This window comes from Acanthochromis polyacanthus, chromosome 6 (genome assembly GCF_021347895.1).
Source record: "Acanthochromis polyacanthus isolate Apoly-LR-REF ecotype Palm Island chromosome 6, KAUST_Apoly_ChrSc, whole genome shotgun sequence".
Lineage (NCBI taxonomy): Eukaryota > Metazoa > Chordata > Actinopteri > Pomacentridae > Acanthochromis > Acanthochromis polyacanthus.
The window spans coordinates 1,249,715-1,268,216 of NC_067118.1; the positions used below are offsets into that span (position 1 = coordinate 1,249,715).

The 18,502-nt window shown below is 44.4% G+C and overlaps 1 protein-coding gene across 18 annotated transcripts in view; it reads left to right on the forward strand.

The window, feature by feature from the left end:
* Positions 1 to 15,459, forward strand: part of LOC110968355 (ATP-binding cassette sub-family D member 1-like) — a 32,250-nt gene extending 16,791 nt beyond the window's left edge. The window contains exons 11-22 of one of the 18 annotated variants that reach the window (XR_007942725.1): positions 1,922 to 2,016; positions 4,086 to 4,231; positions 4,415 to 4,560; positions 4,664 to 4,748; positions 5,011 to 5,136; positions 5,279 to 7,608; positions 7,840 to 8,169; positions 8,203 to 8,235; positions 9,226 to 9,258; positions 9,292 to 10,180; positions 10,280 to 11,126; positions 11,160 to 13,051. Coding sequence is in view for 1 of the 18 variants with exons in the window: in XM_051950051.1 (XP_051806011.1) it covers positions 1,922 to 2,016; positions 4,086 to 4,231; positions 4,415 to 4,560; positions 4,664 to 4,748; positions 5,011 to 5,136; positions 5,279 to 5,366; positions 11,906 to 12,013 (794 nt within the window). In the remaining 17 variants the exon portion in view is untranslated. Of the gene's footprint in view, positions 1 to 1,921; positions 2,017 to 4,085; positions 4,232 to 4,414; positions 4,561 to 4,663; positions 4,749 to 5,010; positions 5,137 to 5,278; positions 7,774 to 7,839; positions 8,599 to 8,664; positions 10,203 to 10,279; positions 11,127 to 11,159 lie in introns of those variants that run through there. The other 17 variants (XR_007942721.1, XR_007942727.1, XR_007942722.1 and 14 more) reach the window with 17 other exon arrangements.
* The last annotated feature ends 3,043 nt before the right edge of the window (positions 15,460 to 18,502 follow it).

The window sequence follows — 18,502 nt, forward strand, 5'->3', positions numbered from 1 at the left end:
CATTGGCTAAATCCACATCTGTGTTAGAACCATTTAAAATAACACGAGTGCCATGCTCTGTGCTCTGAAGCCCTGTTAGACTTTTCATGCTCGCCCAGGCTGAGCCAAGATTATTAGCAGCCATCTTGCTTTCCAAGTCTGGCTTGTATTTGTGTTTTGATTTTAGAATTTCTATCTTTAATTCTTTTGTTGCTGAACGCAAGTCAGATGCTGATCCATTTTTAAAAGCCATGGTTTTCCTCTGTATGCAGGATTTAACAGACGCTGAGACCCATGGCTTATTGTTCGGGTATATTTTCACATGCTTGCAAGGGATAATCATGTCCCTGCAAAATTCCATATATGCACAGGTGACATCCACTAATGCGTCCAAGTCATCTCCACAAGACTGAGAAAAGATGTTCCAGTCAGTACAGTTGAAGCACTCCTGAAGAGAAAGTACTGAATCCTCTGACCAGACTTTAACGTCCTTGGTCCTCGTTTTCTCCCTCTTTAAAACAGTCTTGTATGAGGGAAGCAAGTAAACACAGTTATGATCCGCGGAGCCAAGCGGGGCAAGTAGAACTGGCTTGTAGGCATCCTTTACCGACCCGTAACAGCGATCCAGTATCTTGTCACGTCTGGTAAAACAGGTGACATACTGGTGAAAGTTCTTGAGCACCTTTTTAAAACAGACATGATTAAAATCTCCCATTATAAAGTTCAGCGCATCAGGTGAAACAGCCTGTAGTTTCTGCACCACCTCGAAGACGGTGTTGGTGGCAGAGGCAGCGTCCGCTCTCGTTTATAACTCTATACAACAGTTATAAAAAGTTGAGGGAACTCACGGGGCAAGTAAAAAGGTCGTAATGATACCGTTAAAAGTTTCACATGTGGCGTGCAGATGCGCTCTCTTACAGTCACAGAGCTACAGTATTGTTTGTTCACATAAACACACACCCCGCCACCCTGAGACTTCCCCGTTACCTCTGCGTGTCGATCCAGACGGAAAGGAGCCCCAAAAGCATCGATAGTCAGATCGATGTCCCGGTCGTGCTCACTGAGCCACGTCTCTGTGAATGCCATGACACAACAGTTCATAAAATCCCTCTGGAAACGAACCTTTCCCTGGAGTTCATCCACTTTGTTTCTCAGAGACTGGACGTTCCCCATTATAACAGAGGGCAGAGGAATCCGGTTTAGTCGCTGTTTCTTCAGGCGTTGCCTGAGGCCTCCACGTTTACCCCGCTTCCTCTTCTTGAATATACTAGTCCCGCTTGCTTCATTGATGTTTCTGAGGAAACAATCCGGGATCTTAAATGTTAGGTCAACCGGCTGGGCTAACGTGGCTACATTTAGCTCCAGCATGCGCCCTCATCTACAAAGACACACAACACCACTACAAAGACACACAACACCACTACAAAGACACACAACACCACTACAAAGACACACAACACCAAAAAGATTCACAGAACGACTACAAAGATTCACAGAACGACTACAAAGATACACAACATGACTACAAAGACACACATGACTACAACGATTCACAACACCACTACAAAGACACACAACACCACTACAAAGACACACAACACCACTACAAAGATACACAACATGACTACAAAGACACACAACATGACTACAAAGACACACAACACCACTACAAAGACACACAACACCACTACAAAGATTCACAGAACGACTACAAAGACACACAACACCACTACAAAGACACACAACACGACTACAAAGACACACAACACCACTACAAAGATTCACAGAACGACTACAAAGATACACAACACCACTACAAAGACACACAACACCACTACAAAGTCACACAAGTAGCTGCTTTTAGGTTCATCTGATTTTCTCTTCAGTCAGTAGAATGTTTAGTACCTGTTTGGTTCCTCATGTGATCATGTGGTCTGTGCAGGTCAGGTGATCAGTGTGGAGAAGGGGATTCGCTGTGAGAACCTGCCAATCATCACACCCAGTGGAGACGTGGTGGTTTCCCGCCTCAACATCCAGGTAACACACCTGAGACTCACCTGTTCTGGTCTGAGAGCTGGACCTGTGTCAACGTCAGTGTTTTAAACCGCTGCGTGTTTTTAACTTCACGTTTCATGATGTCACTGTTTTCAGCTCCTCTCATTGGTCGGCTGCCGCACGTTTCTAGAGATGACGCTGAACTCAGCATTTACAGGAATGTTAATTGTTTACAGGAATGTTAATTGTTTACAGAAATATTGTTTACAGACTGAGCTTCTGTAAGAATCAGTTTTATTTACTTTTTCAAAGTTTCAGGTAATTTTTATGCCTTTCTTTGTGCTTCATTCTGAACTGCTTCATCCAGTTGATTTAATTCATATTTTATTTATTGATCAATAATTAGATTAATGGATAAATAAACAATGAGTCTGATGCAGTAACAGCTGGTGACCACATGAGGTCACTGTTTCATCATCAGTGAGTCACATCCATCTGACTGTCCAGGGGCCTCATTTATAAAACATTGTGTAGGATCCATACTAAAAGTTTGCGTACGCCGAAAATCTGAAATGGGCGTATGCCGTTCGCCCCGATTTATAAAACTGTGCGTAAGCACAGCTGCACGCAATTTCTTTATAATCACACACCAGCTGGAAGATTGCACAGGTGGATCCACCTCACATTCCGCCCACAACACACCCACATTTTACCATGAATGGTCAATGCAAAGTAACTCATGAATGTATCTGTATATAAATAAGCTGCTGATCCACGGCATTTCACACAGCGCCCCCTGCAGTCTGTTCACTGCTGTGCGTCAGGATGAATGAATCATGTGTTGACCCAGGCCACCCTGACACTAAATTTGTTATGATCATGTCCGAGGTACAAATAATTTGTACACTGATTGAATGTACATTTTTTCGGTTCACAGACAAATTCATCTTCACTCGGAGCCCTTACAGCAACATGAGTGCAGTCAGTTACGCCGATTACATTTGGGAAACCGGACATCGCTGCAAATTGCCGTTTAATGTTGTCCTGTTCACCCACAGTGTAAGGAAACCTGAAGTACTGACTGGTCATGTTTATAATGTCATCCAAAACAGCTGGCATTATTGCGCTGAGGGATGGTTGTGATATCCAGACCTAAAGGACATCATTTAACTGTATATCAGACCCAGATAGGATTTAGACAACAAATGTAACCTCATATATTCTTCATATAAAACACAGACCTGTCGACCACTTAACGCTGGAAGGAGCCAGAAACCCCCGAGTCGTCAGCTCCTGTGTCTGTACCGGGATGGCGTGGTTTGGGCGGGGGGGTCGGTCTAAGACGGCCCAGTTCAGCACAAAGATCCAAGAGCACTGCTCTAGGGAATCTGAATCGGCTTATTAGCCAGTCATCGTCATGGACAAATCCCCGTTATCCCTAAAATCTCTCTCCATTCTTAACGTGATCTTCCAGCAATGCCAGCTCATCCATGGTGCCACATTACGCACGGCTGTGACCCGCTATTTATCCACTTGATCAGCGATTGGACTGATTGTCACAGGCCTTTTCCAAATTAGTAATCAATCAGTGCCACTCACCGCTCTGTATCATTTGAAGATGGAAGTTTGATATATGAACATAGTTCTGCAAATAGTCGTAGGCCGAATGACGCACTATATGAACATCTACAACAATGAGGGTTTATGATTATCCGGCTCTACAAGTCTAATATGTGATAACAATAAAGGTTTGAGATCAATCTGGTTCACTTCACCCTCCATCACTGCCGTTCCCTCTGTCTCCAAAATGTGCTTAAGCAAGCATCAAAGTTGGAGCACCGGTGCGCACATTCTCACACCAAGTTTGTTTTTATAAATCACAACCTTTGTGTAGAAAGTGGCGTACACAACTTTCTATCCCTGTTTTGTGCGTACGCAAGCTTTATAAATGAGGCCCCTGATCAATAATCACTGATCGTATTGGACAGGGTTCCTTAATGTTGGTTCTTCATAGAACACAGTTTGAATCTAAATACACACAGATCAATGTGATGCTGTCCAATCAGAGTGTTGAAGATGATGTTGAAGATGATGTTGTTGTTGTGTGTCAGGTGGAGGACGGGATGAACGTATTGATCACAGGTCCAAACGGCTGTGGTAAAAGTTCTCTGTTCAGGATCCTCAGTGGACTGTGGCCTGTTTATGGAGGAGTTCTATACCGACCAGAACCACAGCACATGTTCTACATCCCTCAGAGGTACTACTACTACTACTGTTGCAGTTCTGAAGTTCTGATCTCTGCAGGACTGAAGTTGTTCTTTAAGAACTGATCTTACTTCAGAGTTTCTACTGTATTAGTACTACTAGTACTACAGTAGTAGTACTAGTAGTACTAGTAGTACGAGTAGTACTACAGTAGTACCTGTGTCCGTGTGTCCAGGCCCTACATGTCTGAGGGCTCCCTCAGGGATCAGGTCATCTATCCAGACTCGGTGGAGGAGATGCTTCAGAAAGGAATCAGTGATTGTGACCTGCAGGAGATCCTCCGTACCGTCCACCTGCTCTACATCCTGGACCGAGAGGGAGGTCAGCACTGCACGTAGTACTGCAGTAAGACCTGCATGGTAGCTCCTGCAGGTAGTACTGTAACAGTACTGCAGTATCCGGTAGTAACTGGTGTGTTTTTCAGGTTGGGAGTCTGTGAGTGACTGGAAAGATGTTCTGTCTGGAGGAGAGAAGCAGAGGATGGGGATGGCTCGCATGTTCTACCACCGGTAACTGTTTACTATTTACTGTTTACAGGGTGCTGTTTACTGTTTACTGGGCATGCTCAGACTCGTGGCATGTTAATCTGTCAGACTGAAATTTCTTCAACTGTTTCCAGTCATTAGCAGAACAGTGGTGCGGTGTACTAGAACGTTCTACAGTAGAATATGTAGAACGGTCAGACCGTTTTACATATTCTACTGTAGAACGTGTAGAACGTGTAGAACGGTCAGACCGTTCCTGACTCCTCCCCCTCTCTCTCTCGCACAGCCCTCGCTACGCCCTATTGGATGAATGTACGAGCGCCGTCAGCATCGACGTGGAGGGAAACATCTTCCAGGCTGCAAAGGATGCTGGGATTGCTCTGCTGTCAATCACACACAGACCCTCCCTGTGGTCAGTACTCACTCACCTCCTGATTGGCTGAGGTCTGCAGGTGATGCAGCGTGTGATTGGTCACCAGAACAAGAGATGAATCAGTAAGGACACTACCCAGCGGTTGGTAGGTGATGTTTCAGAGTCTCTTCTTCTTCTTCAGGAAGTACCACTCTCACCTGCTGCAGTTTGATGGAGAAGGAGGATGGAGGTTCGAGCCTCTGGATGCCTCCACCCGTCTGTCCCTGCAGGTGTGTTTAAATCTGTGCTCTGATTGGTCCACTGTGTCACTCAGGTATCATCTGTACTCTAACCCCATGCAGGTGAGTTTGGTTTGTTAGGAAGCTCAGTAACAGTTTAACGGGTAATCTCCGGACCACCTGGAGATCTTTTATCTTCAGGAGCAGTTTTTCTGCCAGAACCAGGAAAACAGAACTTCCAGACGTTCTTGAAGCTATCATCTGTGATGTTCATGAAGAACATTTACCAGAACGTCTGGAGAGGAAACATGGAGATAGAAAAACATCTACAGCAGCAGGAGATGGTAGAAACCAGCTGGAGGTTCTGAAAGACGTTTCTGGAAACCATCACCAATGCCTGATGACTGAGAACCTCCACAGAAGGATGAGGAGACACCATTAGTTCAGAGTTGAACATCTTAGGAGACATGGTGGTTCCAGGTTTTTATTAAAATTGTTTTCTATCGTTCTACTGCCAGCAGACCTCTGAGTTCTCTCCTTCATGATGTTCTGGTTCCTCAGAGCTGCAGAACTTCAATATGATCCTCAGAGGAGAAGGAGACGAGAGCAGAAACCTCCAGGAACTGTTGGAGGTCTCACATGCTTATTCCGTAACGTGTTAAAACAGCAGCTGGAATCACCAACTGCAGATTCTGTGGTTACTGTGGTAACCGTCAGCAGTGCAACATGCCTGCAGCATGTGATCTGCGTGTGCATGAGATCAGACTGCGGAAGCAGAGAGGAGGCTGAGAGCAGCCAATCAGCTGCCGGTTCTGTGTCAGGTGACTGATGAATGGAGGCTGCAGTTTATCAGCAGCTTTACATTACAAGTTAGTGTTCCACAGGGCTCTCCAGGGGTTCTACGGGGTTCCAAGGGTTCTACTTTAATGATAATAAAACTATGAACCAAACATGACACCAAACTATATCTACATGTTGCTGAGACTCTGCTGCTTCTGGGAGGATCATGACTAATAGTTTATTAACTGATGGATTAGCAGTAGGTATAGGTCAGCTGTAGTTCCTGGTTGTTCCAGCAGGTGGAGCCTCTTTCTGTTTAACCCTGTAGAGACCAGGGGAGGTTAAAGCAGAGAGCATTGTGGGAGTTTAGTGAGCTGAGGAGGTTCATGACTTCCAACCAGAGCTCAGGTGAAGTTCTCCTGGACAACTCTACCTGCTGTTCTGAACCTGTGGATGTTCTGTCAGTGGTTCAGAGGTTCTTGTCTGATATGTTCTGGTAATTTGACCAAAGACTAAAACATCTACCACCAAAAAGTGATTGATTAAAATCCATGTGAATAACTATTGATCATTTAATGCAGAACTGAGGCTTTTATTTGTCATTATTTCAATCCAACAAGCTTAGTGATGATCTGTTCTGAATGAAGAACAGCAGGTAGAACGTATGTCGTTTAATGAAGAACATCAGGTAGAACGTAGGTCGTTTAATGGAGAACGTCAGGTAAAACGTAGGTCGTTTCATGAAGAACGTCAGGTAGAACATAGGTCGTTTAATGACGAATATCAGGTAGAACGTAGGTCATTTAATAGAGAATGTCAGGTAGAATATAGGTTGTTTCATGAAGAACCTCAGGTAGAACGTAGGTCATTTAATGACGAACGTCAGGTAGAACGTAGGTCATTTAATGGAGAACGGCAGGTAGAATGTAGGTTGTTTAATGACGAACGTCAGGTAGAACGTAGGTCTTTTGATGGCGAACGTCTGGTAGAATGTAGGTCGTTTCATGAAGAACAGCAGGTAGAACGTAGGTCGTTTAATGACGAACATCAGGTAGAACGTAGGTCGTTTAATGACGAACATCAGGTAGAACGTAGGTCATTTAATAGAGAATGTCAGGTAGAATATAGGTTGTTTCATGAAGAACGTCAGGTAGAACGTAGGTCATTTAATGACAAACGTCAGGTAGAACGTAGGTCATTTAATGGAGAACGTCAGGTAGAACGTAGGTCGTTTCATGAAGAACATCAGGTAGAACGTAGGTCGTTTAATGGAGAACGTCAGGTAGAACGTAAGTTGTTTAATGGAGAGCGTCAGGTAGAATGTAGGTCGTTTCATGAAGAACGTCAGGTAGAACGTAGGTCATTTAATGGAGAACGGCAGGTAGAATGTAGGTTGTTTAATGACGAACGTCAGGTAGAACGTAGGTCTTTTGATGGCGAACGTCTGGTAGAATGTAGGTCGTTTCATGAAGAACAGCAGGTAGAACGTAGGTCGTTTAATGACGAACATCAGGTAGAACGTAGGTCGTTTAATGACGAACATCAGGTAGAACGTAGGTCGTTTAATGGAGAACGTCAGGTAGAACGTAAGTTGTTTAATGGAGAGCGTCAGGTAGAATGTAGGTCGTTTCATGAAGAACGTCAGGTAGAACGTAGGTCGTTTAATGGAGAACGTCAGGTAGAACGTAAGTTGTTTCATGAAGAACAGCAGGTAGAATGTAGGTCGTTTCAGGAAGAACGTCAGGTAGAACGTAGGTCGTTTAATGACGAACATCAGGTAGAACGTAGGTCATTTAATAGAGAATGTCAGGTAGAATATAGGTTGTTTCATGAAGAACGTCAGGTAGAACGTAGGTCATTTAATGACAAACGTCAGGTAGAACGTAGGTCATTTAATGGAGAACGGCAGGTAGAATGTAGGTCGTTTCATGAAGAACAGCAGGTAGAACGTAGGTCGTTTCATGAAGAACATCAGGTAGAACGTAGGTCGTTTAATGGAGAACGTCAGGTAGAACGTAAGTTGTTTAATGGAGAACGTCAGGTAGAATGTAGGTCGTTTCATGAAGAACGTCAGGTAGAACGTAGGTCGTTTAATGGAGAACGTCAGGTAGAACGTAGGTTGTTTAATGGAGAACGTCAGGTAGAACGTAGGTCGTTTCATGAAGAACGTCAGGTAGAACGTAGGTTGTTTAATGGAGAACGTCAGGTAGAATGTAGATCATTTCATGAAGAACGTCAGGTAGAACGTAGGTCGTTTAATGGAGAACGTCTGGTAGAACGTAGGTCGTTTAATGGAGAACGTCAGGTAGAACGTAGGTCGTTTCATGAAGAACATCAGGTAGAACGTAGGTCGTTTAATGGAGAACGTCAGGTAGAACGTAAGTTGTTTAATGGAGAGCGTCAGGTAGAATGTAGGTCGTTTCATGAAGAACGTCAGGTAGAACGTAGGTCGTTTAATGGAGAACGTCAGGTAGAACGTAGGTTGTTTAATGGAGAACGTCAGGTAGAATGTAGATCATTTCATGAAGAACGTCAGGTAGAACGTAGGTCATTAAATGACAAACGTCAGGTAGAACGTAGGTTGTTTAATGGAGAACGTCAGGTAGAATGTAGATCATTTCATGAAGAACGTCAGGTAGAACGTAGGTCGTTTAATGGAGAACGTCTGGTAGAACGTAGGTCGTTTAATGGAGAACGTCAGGTAGAACGTAAGTTGTTTCATGAAGAACAGCAGGTAGAATGTAGGTCGTTTCAGGAAGAACGTCAGGTAGAACGTAGGTCGTTTAATGACGAACATCAGGTAGAACGTAGGTCATTTAATAGAGAATGTCAGGTAGAATATAGGTTGTTTCATGAAGAACGTCAGGTAGAACGTAGGTCATTTAATGACAAACGTCAGGTAGAACGTAGGTCATTTAATGGAGAACGGCAGGTAGAATGTAGGTCGTTTCATGAAGAACAGCAGGTAGAACGTAGGTCGTTTCATGAAGAACATCAGGTAGAACGTAGGTCGTTTAATGGAGAACGTCAGGTAGAACGTAAGTTGTTTAATGGAGAACGTCAGGTAGAATGTAGGTCGTTTCATGAAGAACGTCAGGTAGAACGTAGGTCGTTTAATGGAGAACGTCAGGTAGAACGTAGGTTGTTTAATGGAGAACGTCAGGTAGAACGTAGGTCGTTTCATGAAGAACGTCAGGTAGAACGTAGGTTGTTTAATGGAGAACGTCAGGTAGAATGTAGATCATTTCATGAAGAACGTCAGGTAGAACGTAGGTCGTTTAATGGAGAACGTCAGGTAGAACGTAAGTTGTTTCATGAAGAACAGCAGGTAGAATGTAGGTCGTTTCAGGAAGAACGTCAGGTAGAACGTAGGTCGTTTAATGAAAAACGTCAGGTAGAACGTAGGTCGTTTTGTCAGGAACCTAACGAGGCGGACCTGGGCGGAGAACCACACTACCAAGGCTGGTGGGAACGAGAAGGATTTTATTGTAAATGTGGGTGGATCATGGCCAGGGTGTGGGAATCAGGAAGGCGGAGGGTGGAGTGAGGTAGGGCCGGGAGGTTAACAGTTAACAATGCCAAAAAACCCAACGGACTTCTGCAGGCTAGAAGGTGAACTGACTGGTGAGTCTTGTTCAATGATCTGGCAGGGTGTGGAAGGCTGAACCGGTACTTATTGCAGGAGGTGTAATCAATGAGTTGTCTTCCAGCTGTCCGGGATCCGTGGATGTGGTTGATTACCTGAGTGGAGTCAGCTGAGAAGCCGAACTCCACTCAGGTAATGCTGCAAGGGAAGAGAGAGGTAGAGGAGTGGATGGGAGACCGGGAAACAGAGGGACAAAGAGGCAGAAAGACAGAGAGGAGCACAGAGGGAAGAATAGGGGGGAGACAGCATAGGATAGGGGTATTTAGGATGCCAGATGGGGAGGACGAGGGTGAGGAGGGAGCTCTGACATGTTTATTGAAGAACATCAGGTAGAATGTAGGTCGTTTACTCATGAACGTGAGGTAGAACGTAGGTTATTTAATGATGAACATCAGGTAGAACGTAGGTCGTTTCATGAAGAACATTACGTAGAATGTAGGTCGTTTGATGATGAACGTCAGGTAGAATGTAGGTCATTTAATGATGAACATCAGGTAGAACGTAGGTCGTTTCATAAAGAACATTACGTAGAATGTAGGTCGTTTGATGATGAACGTCAGGTAGAATGTAGGTCGTTTAATAAAGAACATCAGGTAGAACGTAGGTCGTTTAATGATGAACATCAGGTAGAACGTAGGTCGTTTAATGATGAACATCAGGTAGAACGTAGGTCGTTTAATAAAGAACATCAGGTAGAACGTAGGTCGTTTAATAAAGAACATCAGGTAGAACATAGGTCATTTATTGAAGAACATCAGGTAGAACGTAGGTCGTTTATTGAAGAACATCAGGTAGAACGTAGGTCGTTTAATGATGAACATCAGGTAGAATGTAGGTCGTTTAATAAAGAACATCAGGTAGAACGTAGGTCGTTTGATGATGAACATCAGGTAGAATGTAGGTCGTTTAATAAAGAACATCAGGTAGAACGTAGGTCGTTTAATAAAGAACATCAGGTAGAACGTAGGTCGTTTATTGAAGAACATCAGGTAGAACGTAGGTCGTTTAATGATGAACATCAGGTAGAATGTAGGTCGTTTAATAAAGAACATCAGGTAGAACGTAGGTCGTTTAATAAAGAACATCAGGTAGAACATAGGTCATTTATTGAAGAACATCAGGTAGAACGTAGGTCGTTTAATGATGAACATCAGGTAGAATGTAGGTCGTTTAATAAAGAACATCAGGTAGAACGTAGGTCGTTTAATAAAGAACATCAGGTAGAACATAGGTCATTTAATAAAGAACATCAGGTAGAACGTAGGTCGTTTATTCATGAACGTCAGGTAGAACGTATGTCGTTTATTCATGAACGTCAGGTAGAACGTAGGTCGTTTATTGAAGAACATCAGGTAGAATGTAGGTCGCTTATTCATGAACGTCAGGTAGAACGTAGGTCGTTTATTCATGAACGTCAGGTAGAACGTATGTCGTTTAATGACGAACATCAGATAGAACGTAGGTCGTTTAATGATCCATAGATTAACTCACAAAATTCTAAATAAGGCTAGAGGAAGTGTCTGGATCCACAATAAATAATGACAGAAACTCAGACCCGTTAGAACAGACAGAACTATCTGTTGATGTTCTGGACCGGTATCACCAGACGAGAACCAACTGGACCAGAACAAACCGGACCACAACAAACCAGACCAACAGCGACCTCCAGCGTCTGAGCTGCGGTTCGTAGTGGTGTTGAGGTTCCAGGTGTGATTGAGGGAGTCGTGGAGCAGACTTGATGTTTTCCTTCTGAGCTTCATAAAGGTTTGTTTGTGATTCATCAAAGGATTTGTTCTGGTGCTGAGGAGGAGGTTCCTGCTGCTGGTCATCACCAACCGTGTTCTACCAGAGCTGAAGGACGTCTGTAGCTCCTGTCTCTACCAGCAGGGGAGACGAGCTGCAGACAGACCAGCTGTAGAGGCTGAACATCAGAAACACCAGATGAAGATCAGAGGCTTTAGAGACAAACCCCAGAGAGAGAATTCACCTGAGGGATAAAACGTTCAGCCTGATTCTGCTGCTAGTGTTAACCTGTACGATGATGTCGTCTCTCTCTGTGTGGTCACGTCATCATGATGTCGTCTCTCTCTGTGTGGTGACATCATCATGATGTCGTCTCTCTCTGTGTGATGACGTCATTGTGATGCCGTCTCTGTACCTGCAGGAGGAGAAGCAGCGCCTGGAGAACCAGCTGTCTGGGATTCCAAAGATGCAGCAGCGTCTGACTGAACTGTGCGTCCTGCTGGGGGAGGCTGAGGGGGAGGAGCCATAAATTGCTGCTTTTCCTGGTTACCATGGAAACGCCATTTTACTCCCATATGTGTGGCACACGGAACCCCTGAAACCAAGACCTTCAACTGAACTAGAACCCCAACTTGGACTTAATTCTGAACCTGATCCTGAACCTAATCCTAAATCTGATCCTAAGCCACATCTAACCTGTACCTGAACCTAAACCTGACCTTGAACCCGATCCTGAACCTGAACCTGAACCTAATCAGAAACCTAGAACTTAAGTCTGCATCTGGTTCTAACTTGAGACTGAAACTGCACCTGAACTTTAAGCTGAACCTAGATCTGGTCTGAGGCCTGGGCTGTGAAGCAGGTCCAGTAGATCCAGGACGTCTTCAGGTGATCTGGTTTCATCTAACAACATAAACCTGGTTGTCTGGTCTAGTTAACCTGGTCTAGTTATCCTGGTCTAGTTAATCTGGTCTAATTAACCGGGTTTATTTAACCTGTTCTAGATTATGTGGTCTAGTTAACCTGGTCCACCAGAGACCAGAACCAGGAAGCAGGTCCACCAGAGACCAGAACCAGGAAGCAGGTCCAGCAGATCCAGACCTTCTGTCAGAAGCTAAAGCTGAACTTAGACATCAGGAGGTGAGTCTACCTGTACTTGTTCACCAGGTGACCCAGCTGTGCAGCATTGGTTACCATGGTGATGTCAGAGAACACCATCTTGGTCCAGAAGGTTCCACCTGAAGTTTCCTCCAGAACCTCAGATTCTGCTTCCTGGTTCAGAACTCTGTTTTCATGTTGGACCAATCAGGACAGCTGACAGGTTGGGGTGGGTCATGTGACCTCTGCAGGTGTTTCCAATTGTGTCATTTTGAATCTTTGACTATTTGCAGATCTGATAGATTCTATATATTCGATACACAATCAATGTAATCAATCAGCAGCTGATCACTAATCAATGAGTCGCTGCTGAATCATAGAACCTTATTTAAACACTGTCACGATGATGCTGTGTGATGTCACAGAGATGATGTCATCAAGTGTTATTAATAAAGTTCAGTAATTTTAACTTTGTGCAGTTTTCCAAAATACACACGAAGTACAAGAAGTAAAAGTACTCTCATCTCAGTGTACTTAACGTCTCTGAAGTAAAAGTACTCTCATCTCAGTGTACTTAACGTCTCTGAAGTAAAAGTACTCTCATCTCAGTGTACTTAACGTCTCTGAAGTAAAAGTACTCTCATCTCAGTGTACTTAACGTATCTGAAGTAAAAGTACTCTCATCTCAGTGTACTTAACGTATCCAAAGCAGGCTGAAGCAGGCATGTCCAAAGTCCGTCCCGTGTTCAGATTTCCAGCGGCCCGCAGCCTCTGTCATAAAATCAATAATTGACCGGCAGTGTAAAATACAGTGTACAAAAAGCTATTTTATCTTTCACCAGAAGATGGCAGTAGACCTGTGGCCACACCATGGGCCACTCTCTTGCTGCTGGAAACCTTGACCCTTGTCACAGGGGTCAAAGGGCATTGTGTGATACTTTCCAGCCCATTTCAAAAATGGTGACTGTAGCTAAAAAACGCAGAGTTGACTTCGAGGGCCGCTGCTTTCAAGAGAGGTGGAAATTGGAATATGTTTTCACTGAAGTACAAAACACCTGTGTCTGCATAATTTGCCAGGAGACTGTGGCTGTTTTCAAGGAGTTCAATATCAAGAGGCACTACCAGACGAAACATGGAAACTACGACAAGCTAACTGGGAATGAACGGAGCGAAAAATTGAAGCAACTTGAAGCTGCTTTAACGGCACAGCAGTGTTTTTTTTGTTTTTTTTTACAAAAGCCCGTGAATCAAATGAGAATGCCACAAAGGCAAGTTATGAGGTGGCAGCACTGATCGCTAAGCACTGAGGGGGAATTCATTAAAGACTGCATGATGAAGATTGGTCGTGAAAAGAAGCAGGAATTTGCTGATGTTTGCCTGGCTCGTAACACTGGTACGGAGAACTGAGGATGTTTCATCTGACATTAAGAGACAATTAGAGGCGAATGGAGCAGAGTTTGACTTTTTCTCGTTAGCCTGCGACGAAAGCACAGCCGCATCTAACACCGCTCAGTTACTGGTGTTTGTGAGAGGAGTAGACAATGAAAAGAATGTGAGTGAAGAGCTACCTGACCTCCAGAGCCTGAAGGACCAAACAAGAGGAACACATTTATTTGTTTCTGTTTGTTCCGCCGTAAATGACATGAAACCACCATGGAATGAAGTCACGGGGATGAACACCTGCCATGGCTGGAGAACGAAGTGGATTATCAGCAAAGTCAGCGAAGAAGGAGGCGCAGCCATCAACTCCACTGTATGGTTCACCAACAGGTTCTCTGTGCCAAACATCTCAGATATGGCCATGTGATGAAACCGGTGATAAAGGTCATTAACTGTAAGCCCTGTGTCACCGCCAGCTTCAGCAGGTTCTACACCACATCCAGCTGAATACGGAGATGTTGTGTATCACAGGGACAGAAGACGGTCAGCGGGGGTCTGCGCTGCAGCGCTTCTACTTTCTTAGAGAGGAAATCAGACAGTTCTTGGAAAAAAGAACCAACCGATGCCAGAACTATGGGATCGTGTCTTGGCGTTTTTAGTTGACATAACCCAACATGTGAACCTTCAGGGTCCAGACACAGCGGTGAGCCCACTGTTTTCTCACATCAAAGCCTTTGGGACCAAGCTTCTACTTTCCAAAGGCAGCTGTCACAGCCTAATGCCACACCGACACCTGGCCCACTTACTGGAGTCCAGGTGTCAGAGTCAGCGTCACGTTAGAGCAGGAAAGTTGTTTGTTCAGTCTTCTGTTTTTGTGTGTGTGATCAAAACCAGTTCTAAATAAGCACTGATTCTTTTCAATTCATGTATAATTTGTTCTTTTGTTTTTCAATTGACAATCAAACCTGGTCTTTCAAAGCCGACAAATTAAATATTTAAATTAATTTTGGTCAGGCAGCCCATTTTTCTATTTCGTATTTTTGATCGGAGCTTAAAATTGAAATAATGAAGAACACTGCCTTCTAGTAATACGAGGACTGGCCCTCGGTGTTCTGTACCTCTGAACATTACTGTTAGCAGGATAGCGTTACTTTTAAACCAACAGTTCAGTAGAAGTATGGTTCTACCTTGCCGACATGTTTCAGAGCATCCTCTGACGTGTCATTTCATCACGTTCAGATCTGCACGGTAAAACCGTACTTTCTGACTGAATTGTCGGTTTAAAACAACAAAATGAACATCATCCAGTTATATCTGTTATTTTCCTGTTCACATGTATGGAATTTAGAAGTCCAGAGTGAATGACATGGAATGTTCTTTTCCTTCCAGACTTTGTCTTCATTGTTTGTGCTCTTCAAATATGAAAGACAGTGATTTTGGTAAAACTTTAGTGTTCTGTGTAAAGACCTGAAAAGCAATAAAAATGATGAAATAGTTCATTTGCATGTAATGTTAGTGGTTCACAGAATGTCAGGATGAATGGTCCTCAGGCTCTTTCTCCTCACTGAGTAAGGCCCTCTGCAAAACGTTTGAGCAGCAACACGACTTTAAGTGACATGTGCTCAACTATCAGATGAACAAGTCCTCTGAGCTGAGTGTACTTAAAGTAAAAGTCCTCTGAGCTGAGTGTACTTAAAGTAAAAGTCCTCTGAGCTGAGTGTACTTAAAGTAAAAGTCCTCTGAGCTGAGTGTACTTAAAGTAAAAGTCCTCTGAGCTGAGTGTACTTAAAGTAAAAGTCCTCTGAGTGTACTTAAAGTAAAAGTACTCTGAGTGTACTTAAAGTAAAAGTACTCTGAGTGTACTTAAGTAAAGTACTCTGAGTGTACTTAAAGTAAAAGTACTCTGAGTGTACTTAAAGTAAAAGTACTCTGAGTGTACTTAAAGTAAAAGTACTCTAAGTGTATTTAAAGTAAAAGTACTCTGAGCTGAGTGTAACTGTAATCCTCCGGAGCTCCGGAGCCTGGGCCGGGGTCTCCTCCCACCCGGCCGGTCGTCAGCTCGCCTCCCCGTACAGGAGCGTCAGATGAGCCCGGGGGCGCAGCGCGGAGCGGGGCGGGGTCTCAGACCTGTTGTGCGGCTCTCGGTACGGATCGAGCAGAACCGGGTCTCTGCTGAGTCTTTGCGGCTTTCTGGAAGTTTGTCGGCTGAACTGACCTCCGGTGGACCGCGGAGCAGCGCGGCGAGCTCAGGTGAGTCCGGTCCGGACCACGCGGTCCCTTTTCTCGGCTCCAAGTTTTCCCAAACCGCAGCTGCTGCAGGAAGGAAGAGCGTCAGGCGTGTCTGACAGCGGCGCGCCGGACTCTGTTTGAGATTTGGACAATTTTAAATGTTGTCGGTTTCCGTTCTGACGGTTCCGCTGAAAGAAACGGCTGCGGATGATTTCCGAACCGGGACTAGGTGCTCTTTGATTCGGCTCAGAAACAGTGTTTGTGGGTGAACGTTTAGTGTCAGTTCTCCGGGTTGGAGTCTTTAGAACAGAGCGGCGCAGCCTGACAGCCGCGGGTGTGGAAGTGGACGGTTCTGGAACGGAGTCCGGTCCGCGGGCGGCTGGTTCAGGTCGATCACAGCCTGTTTGTGTGTCTTCTGCTCCCAGCCTGTCCTGGCCTGGCCCGGCCCGCTGAATAGCTCACATTCCAACATACACACACACACGCACACGCACAAACACACTCTGCTGTTTATTTGGCAGAAGTGAGTTTAGAGTCACCTTTACGTAAGGGAAGTCTGAATCACGTGATCCTGAGAAAACACAAACACACAACAATAAAACAATACACACACGCGCACACACAGACATGCACACACAGTTTTGGCCTCCAGGTCTCAGATCTGCTGCTTTGGTTTTTAGTGTCTCATGTGATTGATCATCTGAACTTTAATAATCTGAAGTTTGTCTTCTGATCAATCGAGCAGCTGTTTGGTTCAACATGTAGATCAGTTTCCTCAGATGTCTGTTTGGTCCAAAGATCTCCAGTTTACCTGAACCTGAAACCATCACAGGATTGAAATGTTTTTTATTAGAAATGACTGATTATTGATCAGAACAGCTGATAGGTGATCAATAGACGGTCCAGTCAGAGGTTCATCTTTTATTTTAGTCACATTAAAACAAGTTAATGGGAGAAAAATGAAAACACATACTGGGACCAGTCTGGTCGTCTTGATTTTGTGTTTCTTTGCGTTTTCGTTATTGTGTGTCTGATCTGAATCAGTCAGTTTGTGTAGTTGTTGTGTAGTTGTGTATTTGTTGCTCTCGTGTGCGTTTCAGTCTTTGTCTCTGCTTGTTTGTGTTGATTTTGTGTCTTTCTTGGTGTTTGTGGTTGTCATGGTGAAGCAGATAGTGGTTGTTGTGTGGTTGTGTTGTTTGTGTTTCTTTGTGTTGCTGAGAAACTCTGAAGACGTTTAACCCAGAAACCTGAATGACCAGCGGTCATGTGACCCGTGTGTAGCGATGACATCATCACTGAGGAAGAAGTTCAGCTAAACGTCCATTTGACTAATCTGAAGGATTTATTCTGAGTCAGATTAATGTTTAATCACCTCTAATCCAGACACACAAACACACACTGTTAATGTGCTCTAATCTCAAGGTTTGACCAGCTGGGCTCACACCAGTAACACCAGTAACACCAGTACTAGACTGTTTTCCTGAAGGTCACCAGTTTTCTAGAGATGCTGTTCTATTAATTATAAAGTTATATCACCCTGATGCTGTATAACATGAACCCTATTAGCATGGGTTAGGTTAGGGTTAGCAGCAACTGTTAGCACAGGAGCTAATGTTAGCATGGGCGCTACTGTTAGCACAGGAGCTAATGTTAGCATGACAGCTGCTGTTAGCTCAGGAGCTAATGTTAGCATGACAGCTGCTGTTAGCACAGCAGCTAATGTTAGCATGGCAGCTACTGATAGCACAGGAGCTAATGTTAGCATGGCAGCTAACAGCCAGGTGTATTGTTGTAATGTTCCTAGGTTTTCGGTTCTTGAAGATGTTCCTCAGTTCTAACTTCCTGTTTATCATCATCTCCAAATCACATGACTATTGGCCCATTAATGACACAAAGCAACCAATCAGAGACTAGCTACCTGACAACAACCACGATCACCTGGGAGGTATTCCGCGAGGTTGTTACTAGAGGTACGGACCGTACCCGTAGCCTGTGGACTACGGATACGGCACTTGCCATTTGCCAATCAGATACGCGGGATCTGGTCACGTGACTCCCGGTAGACGCTAGCGGTACGGACCCTAAACCTGACCCTAACCCTAACCTTAACCTTTGCTTACCTTTCAACAGTTTGTAGTGGTTAGCAGCTTCTTGACTCACGAGACTCGCGTACGGGTCCGTATCTGTAGACACTACCATTCCAGGAAGCTGGCTAAAACAGGCTGGGCTTACACCGCGTAAGCGTGGCTTAAATAAGCGGCAACTTTAATCTCAGCTGCAATTAGTTCCACACAACGAGGCTCAGCTGTTT